This window comes from Emys orbicularis, chromosome 17 (assembly GCF_028017835.1).
Source record: "Emys orbicularis isolate rEmyOrb1 chromosome 17, rEmyOrb1.hap1, whole genome shotgun sequence".
In the NCBI taxonomy this organism is placed as follows: Eukaryota; Metazoa; Chordata; order Testudines; family Emydidae; genus Emys; species Emys orbicularis.
In genome coordinates this window covers 5,006,209-5,023,266 of record NC_088699.1, presented here as the reverse complement: position 1 = coordinate 5,023,266, position 17,058 = coordinate 5,006,209, and the positions used below count along the sequence as shown (strand labels likewise).

At 49.3% G+C, this 17,058-nt stretch overlaps 1 protein-coding gene across 1 annotated transcript in view; it reads right to left on the bottom strand.

Moving 5' to 3' along the window:
* Nucleotides 1–17,058, bottom strand: part of RPH3AL (rabphilin 3A like (without C2 domains)) — a 56,738-nt gene that overhangs the window by 23,599 nt on the left and 16,081 nt on the right. Inside the window, exon 5 of the mRNA XM_065418345.1 lies at nucleotides 3,894–4,065. Within this exon, the coding sequence (XP_065274417.1) occupies nucleotides 3,894–4,065 (172 nt within the window). The remainder of the gene's footprint in view (nucleotides 1–3,893; nucleotides 4,066–17,058) is intronic.

Genomic DNA, 17,058 nt, shown 5'->3' with positions numbered 1-17,058 from the left:
AGCACTACCTTAGTCTGGGCCTTAATATGATGTTAGCAAAACCAAACTCCCAAGACTCATTATTAAAAACGCCATTTCCTGCATTAACATTGATGAGATCTAGCCCCAAGCATGAGAGAAAGAGTAGTAAGAACACTTCAAAGTTCCCCTGATTTGGGAGGCTTACTGGCAAGAGACAGCGGGACAGCGAGAGCAGGCAGTTCTGCTAATCCACGCTGGAAAGGAACAGAGAGGAATCAACACAACATGGTGGTGCTTTAGTTCTGCAGCATTGATCAGCCGGTCCACAAAGGAAACCGGCAGCTCGACTCTCCAAAAGTGCCCAATTGTTTTTCACCCAGATGACGCTAGGGAATAGGGTGACCAGATGTCCCGATTTTATAGGGACAGTCCCGATATTTGAGGCTTTGTCTTCTATGGGCGCCTTTTACCCCCCCATCCCCTGTCCTGATTTTTCACACTTGGTTCCTGGTCACCCTACTAGGGAAACCAAGTTCTGCTGCTGCTGTGATTAACAGCAGAGCTGGGTATGACCAAACAGAAGCGGCGGCTCGACGCAGCGAAGGCAGCGACTGGGGATTGTCTGCATATGTGGAGGATGCGAGGGGGACAAGGGACACGGTACAGAGCTGGAACGTGCGCTCTGCGGCCTTGTGAGAGGCGCTTCTGCCCCACACCTACCACATCCAGACACTTGTTCAGAGGGGAAATGGCACAGCACACGTCCTATTTGCTGATGGCCTCAGGGCCAGACTGAGACATGCCTGGGGCCCCATTTCTGGGCAGGACTACCGCTTGGGGCCCTGACACCTCCCTGCCACTCACCAGGTAAGAAGGCCCACTGCCCCCAGTATGCTGGGGTGGCAGTGCTGGGGAGCCGCGACAGGGCAGGCACGCCCCTTCCTGCCTCAGTTTCTCTTCTCTCAGGGCCCTTTGAGAACTCCACACAGTCCAGTGTAAGAGGATTCCCCTGTTGGGGTTCCACTTTATTAAAGCCAACTAAACATGAAATAAAGTCCGACCCCTTGGGCTGATGGGATGCCCAGCCCTCCTCCTTGAGACCTGGGGTCTGTGGGAGCTCCTCTCCCTTAGAAGAGCTTCTCTCTCTGAGGACCTCCCTGAAACTGAGCCCTGATGGCTTTTTAGCTGGCCCAGGTGCTTGTTATTCAATTAACTACCCAGAGGGGCTTGTTTCCCTTTCATTAGCTCGGCATAGGCAGCCTGGGCCTGGACTCCCCTTGACTACCAGTGACTCCAGGTCCTCTCCTACTCCCTCAGAAGAGGGTTTTATACCACTTCCAAAGCAATATAAGGTAAACTGGAAAAATGCCCCCTTCGGCTGGAATATGAGCGTCCGCGAGGGAAGGTATTCCTGTATAGCTATAGCAGTATAATTACACCAGTATAATTCTGCCAGTAAGTTCCCTTATTCAGTACCTGTTCAGTTTTGCTGGCGAGAGAAAGTGAGTCTTTCATTCTACCTAGTGGGCCACGCTGGAGCCACCACACTAAAGCATAGGAGCATCCAGGCCAGATAAGATCATTGATCCGTCTACTTTATCTGCTTCTGGCAACGATCAATGCTTCAGAGGACAGCAGAAATCCCAAGCTCTTTCTAGGCTGCGATCCCAGGGCTGGGGAGGAGTGTACTTTCATAGCACTGCACCTATCAGTTTGTGCTGTGAACCCCTTCTGCACTCCACCGATGCACACGTGCTCCAGGGGAATGAAGGCCGACAGCTTCATTTCACCCAGCCTGAGCCGGTTTGTTCAACTCCTCTCTGAGCCGACTGCCTGTGTCGCTCTCCAGCAGCAGTTACTATCCTGCCCAAACACCTGCAGGTGCAGATGGCTCGGGAGGATCCGCAGAGCCTTTTGCCTCTGGACATTGGGCTAAATTAGCAGAGACTGAACATGGTCACCATCTAATGGCTGATCAGTGGGAAGGGTTAAATGAGCTGGTGGGACGGATGGGATGCCGCAGCCTAGGTCTCAGCAGACAGGTGCTACATCACAACCGATCCTTCTATTGGCAGCCTCAGCAGAGGGCTCAAGGATGGACTAGCCCAGCGTTTCTCAACTACCAGTCCGTGGATAGGCGCCAGTCCCTGAGATCTTCCTGACGCAGTTTACAAAGGCAGCAAGCCAGTCCCTGGTATCAGAAAGGTTGAGAAACGCTGGAAGAAACCATAGAGATTTGAACGCCCCTCTCGCCCCCAGCCGCACAGCCCTCAACTTCATCTACGTCTCTTCGGCGTGGAAGAGAGAAGGATACAGGGTCTCAGACAACAGAAGCCAGCCTCTCCCATTTGGAAAAGCAGATGTTTCTTATCAGTGAATGATCCCACTCATCTGCCTCCGACAGCGAGCTCTCCTGCCTGTTATAAATGCAATGCGCACACCACACGTACAGAGCAGCCACGCCCCGTCTGGCCTCCCTCACAGTCCTGTAATCAATCGTTATTAGCAATGATTGCGGGGGGCGGGCTGAGATGAGCAGTGCTTTGCCTTGCACACACTAATAACCCCTTGTGGGAGATGGGGCAGTATCGTTATCCCCTAGCTACAGGGGGGGAAACTGAGGCACGGAGCTTGGGGAAAGGATTTGAGTCACACACTGAGCGAGTGGCAGAAACCAAGAGCTCCCAGTTCCATGTGCTAATCACTAGGAAACACGCACTGCTGCAGACCATACCGTGCAAGTTAAAGGAATGGAGTCCCCATCACCCTCCTTTCCTTCATAGGTCACGCTGACCCCAGTCCACAACAATCCAGAGCAGGACTGGCCTGCAACAAAAACCTTTCCTTTACTACAGGCACAGGTCAGCCAAATCCCACCACAGCCCAGCTGGCCCAGTCTCTGGATTTAGCCCTAAAACCCTGGAAAATGCAGAAATCCAGCTCAGTCGCTGTGCACACTGAGTGGATGTTTTCAGAGAACTATCCACAATGACTCCAAGATCTCTTTCTTGAGTGGTAACAGTTAATTTAGACCCCATCATTTTATATGTATAATTGGGATTATGCTTTCCAATGTGCATTACTTTGCATTTCTCAACATTGAATTTCATCTGCCATTTTGATGCCCAGTCACCCCGTTTTGAGAGATCCTTTTGTAGCTCTTCGCAATGTGCCTGGGACATAACTATCTTTAGTAGTTTTGTATCATCTGCAAATTTTGCCACCTCACTGTTTATCCCTTTTCCCAGATTATTTATGAATATGTTGATAGGACTGGTCCCAGTACAGACCTCTGGGGGACACCACTATTTACCTCTCTCCATTCTGAAAACTGACCATCTATACCTATCCTTTGTTTCCTATATTTTAACCAGTTACCAATCCATGAGAGCATCTTCCCTCTTATCCCACGGCAGCTTACTTTTCGTAAGAGCCTTTGGTGAGGGACCTTGTCAAAGGCTTTCTGAAAAGCTAAGTACACTATATCCACTGGATCCCCTTGGTCCACGTGCTTGTTGACCCCCTCAAAGAATTCTTGTAGATTGGTGAGGCATGATTTCCCTTTACTAAAATCATGTTGACTCTTCCTCAACAAATTATGTTCATCTACATGTCTGACAATATTGTTCTTTATTATAGTTTCAACCAGTTTCCCCGGTACTGAAGTCAGGCTTACAGGCCCGTAATTGCCAGGATCACCTCTGGAGCTCTTTTTAAAAATTGGCGTCACCTTAGCTATCCTCCAGTCATCTGGCACAGAAGCTGATTTAAATGATAGGTTACAGACTACAGTTAGTAGTTCTGAAGGAATTCAAAAGTGAAACTGCAGAACTCTTGGGTGAATACCAATGGGACGCCTCAGCCCCACTGCACCTGACTCACTCCCAGTCCTCCCAAGTCAGGAAAACACAGGGAAGAAATTAACGACTGACCTCTCCCTCTGGCCCAGGTGTAGGAGCGATTTGTCCCGACGCCCTTCACTTCTTGCACATCTGGCTCAGCTTGTCGAGGCCGCAGACGCAGTTCGTTGGCTTTGGTGGTTTTCAAAGGCATGATGTACTTAGGCAATCCTTTGTAGAACCATGCGCCAGACCTCTTCCAAACCTGTTCGGAGACAGAGACGTGTTTACCCATAGGCCAGTGCATGTTCCTGGCAGGAGCATGTGGGCTCAGAGACTGCCCCATCGACTGTGCTAGGCCAGCATGCTTTGGCTGGCTAGCCCCCACCCAACTGAGACCTGCAGTGACAGAGTAACACCAGTTCCCTGGAGCAAGTTATTGTGTGATCATCAGGACATCCCTGTGGGGATAACACTCATCACTGCTAGAGTGACATTTCTCTCCCCAGGCCCTCCTCTGAAGCTCCATCTCTCTCCTCCTAAGACAGACACAAAAGGAAGGAGAGTTCAAAAGGCTCCTCTGGAGCAGACCCAGCATGCTTTGCAAAGATCGCCAGCCAGACCCACTGCAAGAACCCGGTGACCCCCGGGGCGCTCTCTGCAATGGACAACCTCCCGCACATGGCAGCAACAGATTATCAGAGATTTCAATAAGCCAGATAAATTCAAATTAGAAATAGGGCACAACTTTATAACAGCGAGGTCAGGTTAGCTGATTAGCTAGTGCAACCAGCTAGCAGGGGAAGCAGTGGATTCTCTGTCTCTTGAGGTCTTCAAATCATGGTGGGATGCCTTCCTGGGACATGTGCTTTATTCAAATGACTCCAGAATTAACAGGATGAAATCCTATGCCCAAAATTTATATCCCTGAGCTCTCTTCCCACCAAGCCAGGAGTAGGACAAACTGCTACCTGTCAGGTGGGGCCAACTTTCTTTCCAACAAACCTCTCGTCCCTTCGCCCCATCTCCACTTGCTCTTCCTTGCAGCTAAGTATAACACATGGAAGCCCCTACCAATCCCTAGTCTGGGATATCCCCTAGCTGTACACATGCTCTCACTAGACAGTCTACTGGTCCCTTGTGGCCTTAAAAAAATCTATGACAAGACACAAACCTCCTGCAGCAAACAGATCTGAAAAAGCACGCTCAGCTCAAACGAGCAAGTTCCATTAGCTTCCAACACAGCTACTCGTGCGTAGGGTGACCAGACAGCAAGTGTGAAAAATTGGGACGAGGGCAGAGGGTAATAGGAGCCTATATAAGAAAAAGATCCAAAAATCAGGACTGTCCCTATAAAATCAGGACATCTGGTCACCCTACTCATGCGCTTAAAGTTGTAAATGGGCCAAAGACTGTTGCTGCATCAGGACCGCTTTGCTTTTGAGAGTCCTAAGGGGCAATGCTAAACTAACCCCAAAATAAAATGGATGTGACCCACCCCGCTTTGCCTTGGGGATTAGGAAATAGAGGGAGTAGAATCCCCTTGCCCCGTAGCTCCTGAGGAATCTCCTCTACTGCTCCCATGCGGAGGAGCGCCTGCACCTCCTGGATAAGGAATTGCTCGTGAAAAGGGTCCCTGAAGAGGGACGAGGAAGGTGGCGTGGAATGGAGGGGAGGAGCAGAATTGGAGAGAATATCCCACTTCTACTGTGCGAAGAACCCAGCGGTCCGATGTTATTTGGGAATCAAGCATGGTAGAAGTGGAATAGACGATTCATAAAACAAGGGGAAAGGCTCTGGTGTCGTGGTGGGTGCGCCGACCTCGGCCCTGCCCAGACGGGGGATTGGAAGAACTACAACTAAACTAACTATGCTATGAAAAGAACACTAAGGGAAGCACTTGCTAGGCAAGCGATCACCATTCCAACGGCCGTCACAGGCGGTAAGAAGGAACTGAGGAGGGGTCGGGTTGGCAGGGGCATATATTCAATGCCATGAAGGCACCACTCCAGGGGGCTCCACAGCCGACCCGACCCAACGGGAGCTGCTAAGGGAAAACTTTCCGACGACTGTGCACACAGCGCGCGCACACCTAAATGGAATCGATATGAGCAATCACTCGAAGAAGAACTTGAAAATACAAGCACAAAGAGAAGAAAGCTCAGCCAATTCAAACGTGCAGCAGGCATGGAAAGGGCAGTAACTTGTAATATCTCTCTAATTTAGTTTTTAATACCAACACTGTGATGAAGCAACCATGTTAAACATATTTAACATAAAGCATGGGGATGCGGAGGAGGTGAGCAGCAGTGAAGAAGAATAAATACCGGAAAATGCAATTTCATTTGAGCCTCCCAGCACACGGAATAATGAACTAACGAGACACGTTGTCCAAGAATAAGTGAATATATTACAACAGATCAAATCCTTAAATATTTCATGCAGAATGTGAATCTTGCAGTTCTGCTTGGAGCTGGCGCAGCTGACGGAGAAAATAGCCGTACTTGGTGGTTCTTACTGAACTTTTCACCTGGCGTTCTCAAAGCCCTTTGGAAATGTGGGTCTCAATACTAACAGAGGTGCAATGGTGAGCACACTTAACTGCACCAGGATGCTGCAACTTGCATTTTTACAGCAGGGCATAATCAAACAGCGCTTGAAATGCTCGATAACAGCGTTTACCATTGCTAGAGGATTTTTTGCACGCAGGGAAGAATCAGCATCGTCCTTGTTTCACAGATGAGGAAACTGAGGCATGGAGAAGTTAAGTGATTTACCCACGGTCTGATGGTTGGTTAGAGGCAGAGTGGGGAACAAATCCCAAGTTTATCAATTCACAGTCCAGTGCCCTCTGCGCTGGTCCATGCTGCCTGTCAGGCTCAGCACTGGGTTCTGCTGTACCAGGTCAGCCCCGGCGTAGTGCTGGTTCTTTTTAGTAAGCCAGTTGCTCTGGCCTCTAACATGCTTGAATGTGAAAATATTTTAGGGCTGAACATGAACCACGAGATCAAACAGTCGCCAGTGACTGGCCGAGAAACCCCCTTCCACAGCGTGACAGACCCTGGGTTGAGTCGTGAGCTGAGCCACTGTGCACCTCCATAAGAAGAGGTGGATTCTGAGAGGGCAGGGGCTGAAGAACTGCGGTTCCCAATTCCTTCCCCAGCATAGCAACAGAAACAACAACAATTAAACAGTTATGCTCCAGACAGCCAAATCTCCGACCCCCCCTCCCACTTGCTAGCTAATAAAGAACACGTTTGTCATTTCACATTGCTCCTACAACATTGTCTCTGCTGATAAATAGAAGAGGGAGTGGAGACTTTTCGAGGGAGCCAGTATCAAGGACACGCTCTCTCCTGCTGTGCACACCGGGGGTTAGGCTGATAGAACTATGTTACTCAAGGGTGTGGATTTTTCACACCCCTAAGGGGCACAGTTATACCAATGCAAGGCTGTGGTGTAGACCTGGCCTCACACATGGGCCCAAAGTCAGAGTGGATAAAGTTTCACCCAGCAGAAGCTGAGTCTGTGGAAAGTCTCCCCACCTGGCTAAAAGGGCAGCACTGCCGCTGAGGTCCAGCCTACGAAGCATGTGCCCCTCACCTGTATTAGGGGTTGTGACCTAACATAAAGCAACAGCCCACAGCCTCTTTCCATGGTGCGTCTACACTACAACTGCAGGCATACCCACAGCTAGCTTTAATCTAGCTAGCGAGACCACCAGGAGCAGCAAAGCCGTGGCAGAAAGGGATTCACGGGAAGCCAGGGACCCTGGGTAATTAGCCCACACTCCAGTCTGTGCTGAAGAGGTCACTGCTATTGTTAGTCAAGCTAGCTAGATCAAAGCTAGCTTAGTTATGATCCCACCTCTGACTGCAGTGTGGGCGTATCCTAAACGCTCATGATTTTATCGCGAGTTTCATCTGATGTTTAAATTAAAGCCCCAACTCCTGGAGTCAGCTGATTATGCAACAATCCCATCTTTTTTTTTTTTTTTTTTTTAAAGAAGTTTCTAGTTCTCATAGCTGTAAAAAACAAGTATGAAAATGGAACCTGAGCTTACTCTAGGGTGCCTCCTACAGGCTGAGAGATCAAATATACAGAACCCCAATTTTCTTTTAAATAAAAAAACCTGATGGTTTCCAAGCCAATCTCATGATTTTCGAACAGTTGGGGTTGATGATACAGAGTGCTTCCATGTATCTGTTGTGGGGACAGAAGCACTCTGCTTTTCTCTTTATTCATTCAGGTCTGAATATGCCATGTCTCTATAAAATACCCAGCACCAAGGGGAGCCAATACCTTCAGGCAAGGTACAATCCCAAGTGCACCCGCACTGAAGGGATCATAGTAAGTAAAGGTGGATTGACGCATAGGTTTTTGTCCTGTTAGAACTAGACTGACTTAGAAACTGAAACAGTTGAATAGATACAACCCGCCTAGCGTGGATTACACCAGTATAAAGGCACTTACACACACACACATACACAAAACCTAGTGATAGCAGTACAAAAACCTGTGTTTAGACCAGTCCCAACACAAAATGAAGGCAAGAGCATTTACCCACTATTAATTCAATACACTCAGCTGTGTTACTGACAGGCACAATGTCTGAAATAGTCTGTGCTTTATATTCTTTTCGAGCCAGGACACATGATGTTTAGCTCTAGTGGCCATGAATCAAACTCATGGACACAGCAAACAGGCCAGCAGTGCAATCGATGAAGAGGAAAGAGCAGGACTCTTGATTAATTTTAAATAAAATACACCTACAGTGATGCTTCAAAAATAAAAGCTATCATATAATCCTTCAGTTTGGGTCTTTTAGCTCTGAGCTTTATGCTTTCCAAGGAAAGCAGTGTTTACTCTCGCTGGTTACACAAACATTCGGGGTAAACTCCTGGCCCCACTGACGTCGATGAGAGTTTCAGTGGGATCCGGATTTCACCATTGGACTGCTTATCAGGAGAGATGGATAGCAAAACTGTCCAATATATAATAGCACCTAGCTCTGACATTGCATTTTTTATCCACAGCTCTCAAAGCACTTTACAAAGGAGGGTAAATCTCATCACCATTGTAAAGCTAAGGAAACAGAGGCACAGAGATGGGATGGGACTTCCCAAGGTCACCCAGCCAGCAGGAACAGAATCCAGGCTGCCTGCCTCCTAGTCCAGTTCACTATCCTCTGGGCTGCTCTATCTCCCTGCCCCTGAACTCTCAGACTTTGCTTGTGGGCCACAGTATCGTAAGAGAAACGGCTTTGTGTTTCTATGGGCAGATGTACTAAGGATGAAGCTGATGTTGAACAATAACACCGGCCCTATCTGGGCTCGGGTAGATCTGCCTCGGGGGAGATTTTGTTCATCCTAAACAAATTAAAATACTGGACAGCAGATTCAACTGTTCATTATGGAAAACGATTTAAACAGCCATATCTGCGATGAGCCCAGAACATTCATTGTGATTTTATAGCTCTGCTGCTATTCCCACTGCAGTTGCATCAAGTCCTTGTTCATGTTAGAGGAAGAGAGTTGCAACCAGGTGCTTGGAGACAAACGTCTATTTTATCCAAGTCAATTTAGCCTCAGTTGGGAAACTCGGAAGCGACTCGAGGCGGGGAAGCAATCCCAACTCAGCCAATTCAAGGGGGCTGGGGTGCTACACCTGGACCTGCAAAGGGCTGCCAGAGAGCAAGCAAAGAGGGGGGAGAAGAGTGTGATTGGGTCAGGCTGTGCCTGCAGAAGGGAAGCCATGGGTATGCTTAAGGTGTGCCCAGCCCGGGCACATTACACAGAACTGTCCAGAGATGGAGTGTGATTACCTAGACTGCTACGACAGAAGGACCATGTGGTGGGAATCCACTCAAAGCCAGGGGCAATGACTCTCCAACCTGGTATCCCAAGGACAGCACCACCCCCTTCCTCTGTTGGAACAGAGCAACTGGCACTAGATTCCTATGGGGTGGGGAAGGGACAAGGAGGAATCCTTGGCTCCTGGTCTCAGCAGCTGCTCCAATCAGGGAGCACAGAGTTGCTGGGGCAGCCAAGCTGATGCAGCCTTCCAGAGGCCACCTGCCCACCAGTGCCAACGCAGGGGTTTGTTAGGAGGTGAAGAGGAAGAGCCAGGCTTCCAGACAGGCCATCTCCTGTTAGAGTGCACTGCCTGGTACAGCACAATTACCCTGGGGACGGGGAGGAGGGACCAAGCTGCACTAGAAGAGGGTGTGTCTGTACCTAATGCACACATGCTTCTGCTCCAAGGAAGGCAACAACACCTGCGTTCTAGTCCCAGCTCTTATGCAGATTCCTTTGCTGGCCCTGAGCATCTCTGGGCCTCCTGGCCTCAATTTCCTTATGCATAAAACCGAGATGGCAGTGGTTTCTTAATTAGCATCTGTGGTGCTCTCTGAAGATGCAAAGCCTTATGTAAATGCTAGCTCTTGTATTACACTGCACTGGGATAACATTTATTATTGATGCCCACGTGTGGGATGTGCCTACACACTCATTTCAATCCAACCCTACGGCCCGGCACCAGGATGATAAGCTACACAAGCGAGCGCGCTTTAGTTTCATTGTTTGCCTTCATCTGCTTTTCTGTAATGCAGAGATTTCCAATTCCATTATTTACACCCAGCTGTCTTTACTCCTACCTTAGGCATTGGAGGACAAAGCAAATTGAAGGGCAGCGAAACCGCCATCCTGCCATCGCTTACTGAATAGCAAAATCAATCGCGCCTCTGACCCGAGCATTTGCTACAATGCAGTGGCTGCTGGGCTTCAATTATTCTGCATTGCACCCTCCATCAGGCCTCCTTTCTGTCGTGGGTCTGTGAGGGAGGATGTTATTTTAATGCTATACATTCACTCTCAGCCCCCAAAATAGTATCTTTGCTATTGGGGAACTCTTTGAAATACAAACAGGTGCGTGGCACTTGAATTGGATCCAGAGTCACCCAAAATAAACGCTCCTCTGGCAGCGGGGTATTTTGCCAAACACCACCCCAGGAAAGGCATAACCTTCGGCTATGGCCATTTATAATGAGCCTGGGAAGAGGTGAAATATGTTCTTCCAGAACAGCAATCTTCCGCCTATGTGTGGTTTATTGTGATAAACCAAGAGATGCAGCCAGCCTTGAAAACGTCATTTAGCAAAGGGAGGTAAAAAAACAGAGGGGGTTGATGAAGGCATAATGGAGCTTTTGTTAGGTTCCTGATGGCGTTTCATTCTCTTTGGGACTGAATGGTTGGGTTTTGTTTTTTTTAATTATTTCCCCCTTTGCCCCCACTTAAGTTGTTTTCGTTATCACTACAAATGTGGCTGTGTCAATTCAGATGTAAATGTGCACAAACGCTTCCAAGAGGATTTTAATTATGATGATAGCATCACTAATTATTGATATATAAATATATATAGATATAAAGTAAGTGATAATTCAGGAAGGCGCTTGGTAGAACCTGGCAGGATCAGTCAAAGCCAGCCAAAGTACAGCGCTAATGGGCCATGCAGGGACTCCGAAAAATAACAGGAAGGAAGGCCCTTCGCCCACCAGGATGGGCATGGAAAGGCACTGTGGCAAGTTGGGGCAGCCTCTCCCCCACACATCAAGATGGATATTTCATGCCAGTTGATAGACAGCCCCTGGCCCTGCCCCTGCCCCGGGTGGGAAATCATGAGACCCACAGAACTGTGGATACAAGGAATCACAAGACAAAGATTTTCATTCTTACACCAAACTGTCTTCCAGCAATGGAGACGGCCTCCAGACAGCAGGCAACTCAAGTTGTCACAGCTCAGGCTTCTGGGAACCACACTTACTGCCACAAATGCCCCGATTAGAGCCCTCAAGACCTGGGCCTTATTCCACTGATAGCCGTCGCAACAAGTTCCTCTGCCAGTGTGCCGGCTGTGCATCTGGACGACCCCGGCATCACTGAGAGCGGCTTACTGCTTTATCATCATCTGCTAGGTTAGCAATTGGCCTTGTTACAATCCCCTTGCTGACACCAGTCTGGATGGAAGAGGGAGAGCTGCCCTATCATACCAGGCGAGGGAGACATGCTCATTTGGGGAGAGGAATTTGTTAGAGTGGATCAGTCCATGGGCCTGTCCCGTCCAGTCTCCTGTCTGGGGACTCCTCAGAAGCAGGTTAGATGCAACTCTGGCTAATGCTCCTTGCCAGTTCTGCGATGCTGCACATGGTGCAGGGGTGGAGGGTAAGACTTGCTTCCGGATCCCCAGTGATGAGCTCGGCCTCTGGAGCATGAGATTGGATTGCCTTTATCTGAGCCCACATTGCTACAGATGGTACTGTGGGCTGTACACATCATCCAGGTCCCACTTTAAATCCATCTGTAGCCTTGGATGCATCTGTTAGGAAAACGTGCCCAGTGCCTTTATCACGAGTGCTAAGCTACAGTAAACAACACCGGGGGGAGGATGGGGGAGTGGCACAGCTGGGGCTGCTTGTCTGTCACCCAGAGAACAGTCCTAGCCTAATGCAGATCAGATCAACCGCATTTCACGGCAAGGGACACAAACCCTCTCTTCATTCTGCAGGGTGGGAACGGGGATTTCACAGCTGATCTTTTATCAGGAACTGTATCCAGGCTCCATCTAGTTTACCTGCCCATGTTATTGCTCAGCAATACTGCAGCACTTTCCCTCATGGGTGGGTGAGTGCATGCGTGTTATTTCTGCACCCCACCCTTAGTAAAATGAGCACTGCTGAACATGGTGTTTTGCTTCTGGATGGCTGGGGCACCAGTGCACCAGCCGCAGGCAGAATCCATTAATCACTGCAGCTCTCCAGAAATAAGACACTGTGTCAGAGGAACTTATTCCTTATTGCTATTCAAAGCAGCCTGCTCAGCAGAGGCTTCAAGGAAACAGAGCAATGAGGACTCTGAACGACTGTGTCTGGGATTTCCAATGGGGCCTAGGGGAGTTGGGCACTTAACTCCCATTAAAAGTCAATGTAAATACCAGCCTTTGTTATTTGGGCCTTGTTTTTGGTCCAGGCCCATTGGGGAGTTAACTGCAGTCGTGGCAGCACAGATACCATCTCCCCTGCATTGTGAATGGCTCCAGTGTGCTAAGGAAGGGAGGGAGACAGTGAGACAAAACAGGTACCATTGCAGAACTACACGGCCTCCTCAGCGCAGCTGGGGGATGCTTTCTAGGCCGAATCAGCAGAGTTAGAGACAGAATGAACCTGTTTTGCTTCTCCATTCCAGCAGCCAGCCAGAGCAGGCTCGTTCTGATAGAACAGGGACGTTTTCTAGGCAGCCAGGGGAGCCTCAAGCTTCTTAGTATAGGTGCTTTGACTTGAGGTAAACTGTCCTCCGAGTGTGATTCCAGTAATGCCCAGGACCAAGTGACTTACTGTGAGGTGACCCAGCAAGTCAGAAGCAGGGCGGGGAACAGAACCGGGGGCACCGACTCCCAGTCTGCTGCTGTAGCCCAGATGTCCCGACCCACAAAGTGTCCCCCTCCTCCCCAGCCTCCATGCCCACCCACTTCTGCGAGGGCATTCCCAGTGGCTCACCCTATCACCTGGCTGCTAATTCAAGGGCAGGTATCCAGTACTAGCACTTGGTGAGGCAAACCATCGTGGGTGCACACGAGCCCAGTACTTCTTATGGGTCTGAGGCGGACTCAAAGTGCAGAGCTGCAGTGTCATAATCGCGCTCCTGCCCTGAGCAAGCAGTGCTGCACCACTGCCGAAATACCGTGCCCACCACTGGGCCACAAGAGCCATTCTCCTCTGTGTTACTATGGCATGTCTGGGACCAGGTGATGGTTTACGGGAAACTATTTGCCTGCGCTACGCCACAGGTGTAGTGAGGACATGCACCCAAGAAGGCACCGCTGGCTTTCTGGATGGATAATTTGGACACTTCCATGTATTACCTTGGAAGCAATCAGCAGCAGAGAGCAAAGCTTCCATTTCCATTAACTTCTCAGTGTCTTCTGCTCAGTTACAGCAAAAAGCCTTCTATGGAACCCACCTCTGTGCACTGGCAAGCATCCATCTGGAAGACAGTTTTGGACCCACTGCTAATTCCATGGCTCTGGCCTTCAACCACCTTGGGTGCATGAAAGGTCATGTTAATGCTCTTATTCCAGAGCCACTGTTCATAGGCGAATCAAAAGTGGGGCTGAATGTGCAGCCCCCCGGGTCTCCTGAATCCTAAGGGAGGATTTACAGACCTGCCTTGGTGAACCGTGACACAGGCAATGGGCGTGAAAGTGCCGATGTTGTATGTATAGGAAGCAATGCACTGCTGTGCCACAGGCATTAAATTAACACCCCCCCCGTGCCTCCAAAACAAACTCTCAGCTGACAAACCACCACATGCTGCTAATAAACAAAACTAAGCTTCAGGTCCTTACTGGGCCAGCGACTTTTGTTTAAAAGCAACCAGTTTCCAAACACATGTCAAGGAATCTGTAGGATTCTCAATGGGCTGAGCAGGGAGGGAGGTGTGGTGCCAAGGGAAGATGGTGCTATGTTGGGCACTAGCCATTAGGAAAAGGAAGCAGCTTTAGAATGACCTGGAAGCAGAAACCTCCCATTGTCACCTGAGCCCTCCAATCCCTCACCATTCATTAGGCAGATGGTTAAGAACGTCCATGTTATCACTTGCCCAGCAGCAGGCTTCCATCCCAGCCTTGCTACTGATCCCTTTGGAAGGAATATTCCCCTGGATCAGATTGGCATGGACACGGGGTGTGTGTGTATTCCCTTTCCTCTGCAGAACGGGGCGCGGGTCATCTGCCGGGATTAGGGTGACCAGACAGCAAATGTGAAAAATCGGGACGGGGATGGGGGGTAATAGGCACCTATATAAGACAAAGCCCCAAATATCAGGACTGTCCCTATAAAATCGGGACATCTGGTCACCCTAGCCGGGATCGACCGGGCATAGCCCACCTAATCGATTTCCTGCCATTGCAGGGGCATCGGTGCCATCTCAGTCTCTCCCGTTCTCTGCCAGGGGCACACACAACAGTTTAGTCTCCTGAGGACACAAGTCTGTAAAATGCGGTGACAGAACTTGCCCACTTTGCCAGGTGGTGGGGGGTTGAGAGTGGACACTGATCTATGCTCCAAGACATTCCAAAAGGGATTTAAAACAAGGGCATTTTCCGCCACCACAGGCTGACAGACACCGTCCTCCCAAGCACAGTGGCAGAGAGGCACATGCCATCGCACCTCCCAATCCCATCTACATAAATAACCGACTGCTCAGAGACCAGAACTTGGGGTAAATGGTATGCATCTCTCAAGCTGCAAAACGCCTTGGGAACAGAACGCTGCTAAGCAAGCAATGACTGAAAGTCCCCTCCTCTGCGCAGATACACACAGCAATCATCGTGCATTTCTAAAAGGGAACAACAATGGTAAAAGAATTTATTTTCTCTGCAACCCACCACTCCAGCCTAATGCATTAACGGGCTTTTAATGGCTAGGCAGTGGAGGGAGAAAAGCAGGAAGGGGAACATTTGGAATGCCTGGAGTTAAGGTTTTGTCCTGCTGTCACTTAGAGCACAGGACTTGGCAAGAGGGGGCGGAGCGCTTTATACAAGATCAAGGTGATTCACACAGCTCCTGGGTCAGATTGACATAAAAAGGCTATGCAGTTGCTCCAGAGCTCAGCCCCAAGTCAGGAAAGCATTTCCACTTTGGGGAAGTAGTTAAACGTGCTCAACTCTCCCTGGGATTTCCGGGAATGCTGTAAGTTAAGCACGTGATTCAACACGGCCCTGGTTTGAACCACAGGCTTTGCTTGTGCCAGCATTTTCCCACCACTGTACTAGCATCAAAGTAGCTCCACAAGTGGAAGAGCTAGTGTCGAGAGGGCATCTCTGTTTTTACCACCAGGACATCTTACTGAATGGGGGAGGCAACCTAGTGAGAGACTTATGTGGAAAAAGCTGAAGTACTCAATGCTTTTTGTGCCTCGGTCTTCACAGACAAGGTCAGCTCCCAGACTGCTGCACCGGGCAGCACAGTATGGGGAAGAGGTGAGCAGCCCACAGTGGTGAAGGAACAGGTTAAGGACTATTTAGAAAAGTTGGACATGCACAAGTCCATGGGTCTGGATCTAATGCTTCCGAGGATGCTGAGGGAGTTGGCTGATGTGATTGCAGAGCCATTGGCCATTATCTTTGAAAATTTGTGGCAATCGGGGAAGGTCCCAGACGATTGGAAAAAGGCAAATATAGTACCCATCTTTAAAAAAGGGAAGAAAGAGAATCCAGGGAACTACAGACCGGTCAGCCTCACCTCAGTCCCTGGAAAAATCATGGAGCAGGTCCTCAAGGAATCCATTTTGAAGCACTTGGAGGAGAGGAAGGTGATCAGGAACAGTCAACATGGATTCACCAAGGGCAAGTCACGCCTGACGAACCTGATTGCTTTCTATGATGAGATAACTGGCGCTGTGGATATGGGGAAAGCGGTGCACGTGATATATCTTGATATTAGCCAAGCTTTTGATACCATCTCCCACAGTATTCTTGCCAGCAAGTTAAAAAAGTATGGATTGGATGAATGGACTATAAGGTGGATAGAAAGCTGGCTAGATCATTGGGCTCAACGGGTAGTCATCAACGGCTCGATGTCTAGCAGAGTGCCCCAAGGGTCGGTCCTAGGGCCAGTTTTGTTCAACATCTTCATTAATGGTCTGGATGATGGGATGGATTGCACCCTCAGCAAGTTTGCAGATGACACTAAGATGGGGGGAGAAGTAGATACACTGGAGGGTAGGGATAGGGTCCAGAATGACCTAGACAAATTGGAGGATTGGCTAAAAGAAATCTGATGAGGTTCAACAAGGACAAGTGCAGAGTCCTGCACTTAGGACAGAAGAATCCCATGTACTGCTACAGCCTGGGGACCGACTGGCTAAGCGGCAGTTCTGCAGAAAAGGACCTGGAGATTACAGTGGACGAGAAGCTGGATATGAGTCAACAGTGTGCCCTTGTTGCCAAGAAGGCTAACAGTATATTGGGCTGCATTAGTAGGAGCACTGCCAGCAGATCAAGGGAAGTGATTATTCCCCTCTATTCAGCACTGGTGAGGCCACATCTGATGTACTGTGTCCAATTTTGGGCCCCCCACTACAGAAAGGATGTGGATAAATTGGAGGGAGTCCAGCGGAGGGCAACGAAAATGATCAGGGGGCTGGGGCACATGACTTATGACGAGAGGCTGAGGGAACTGGGATTGTTTAGTCTGCAGAAGAGA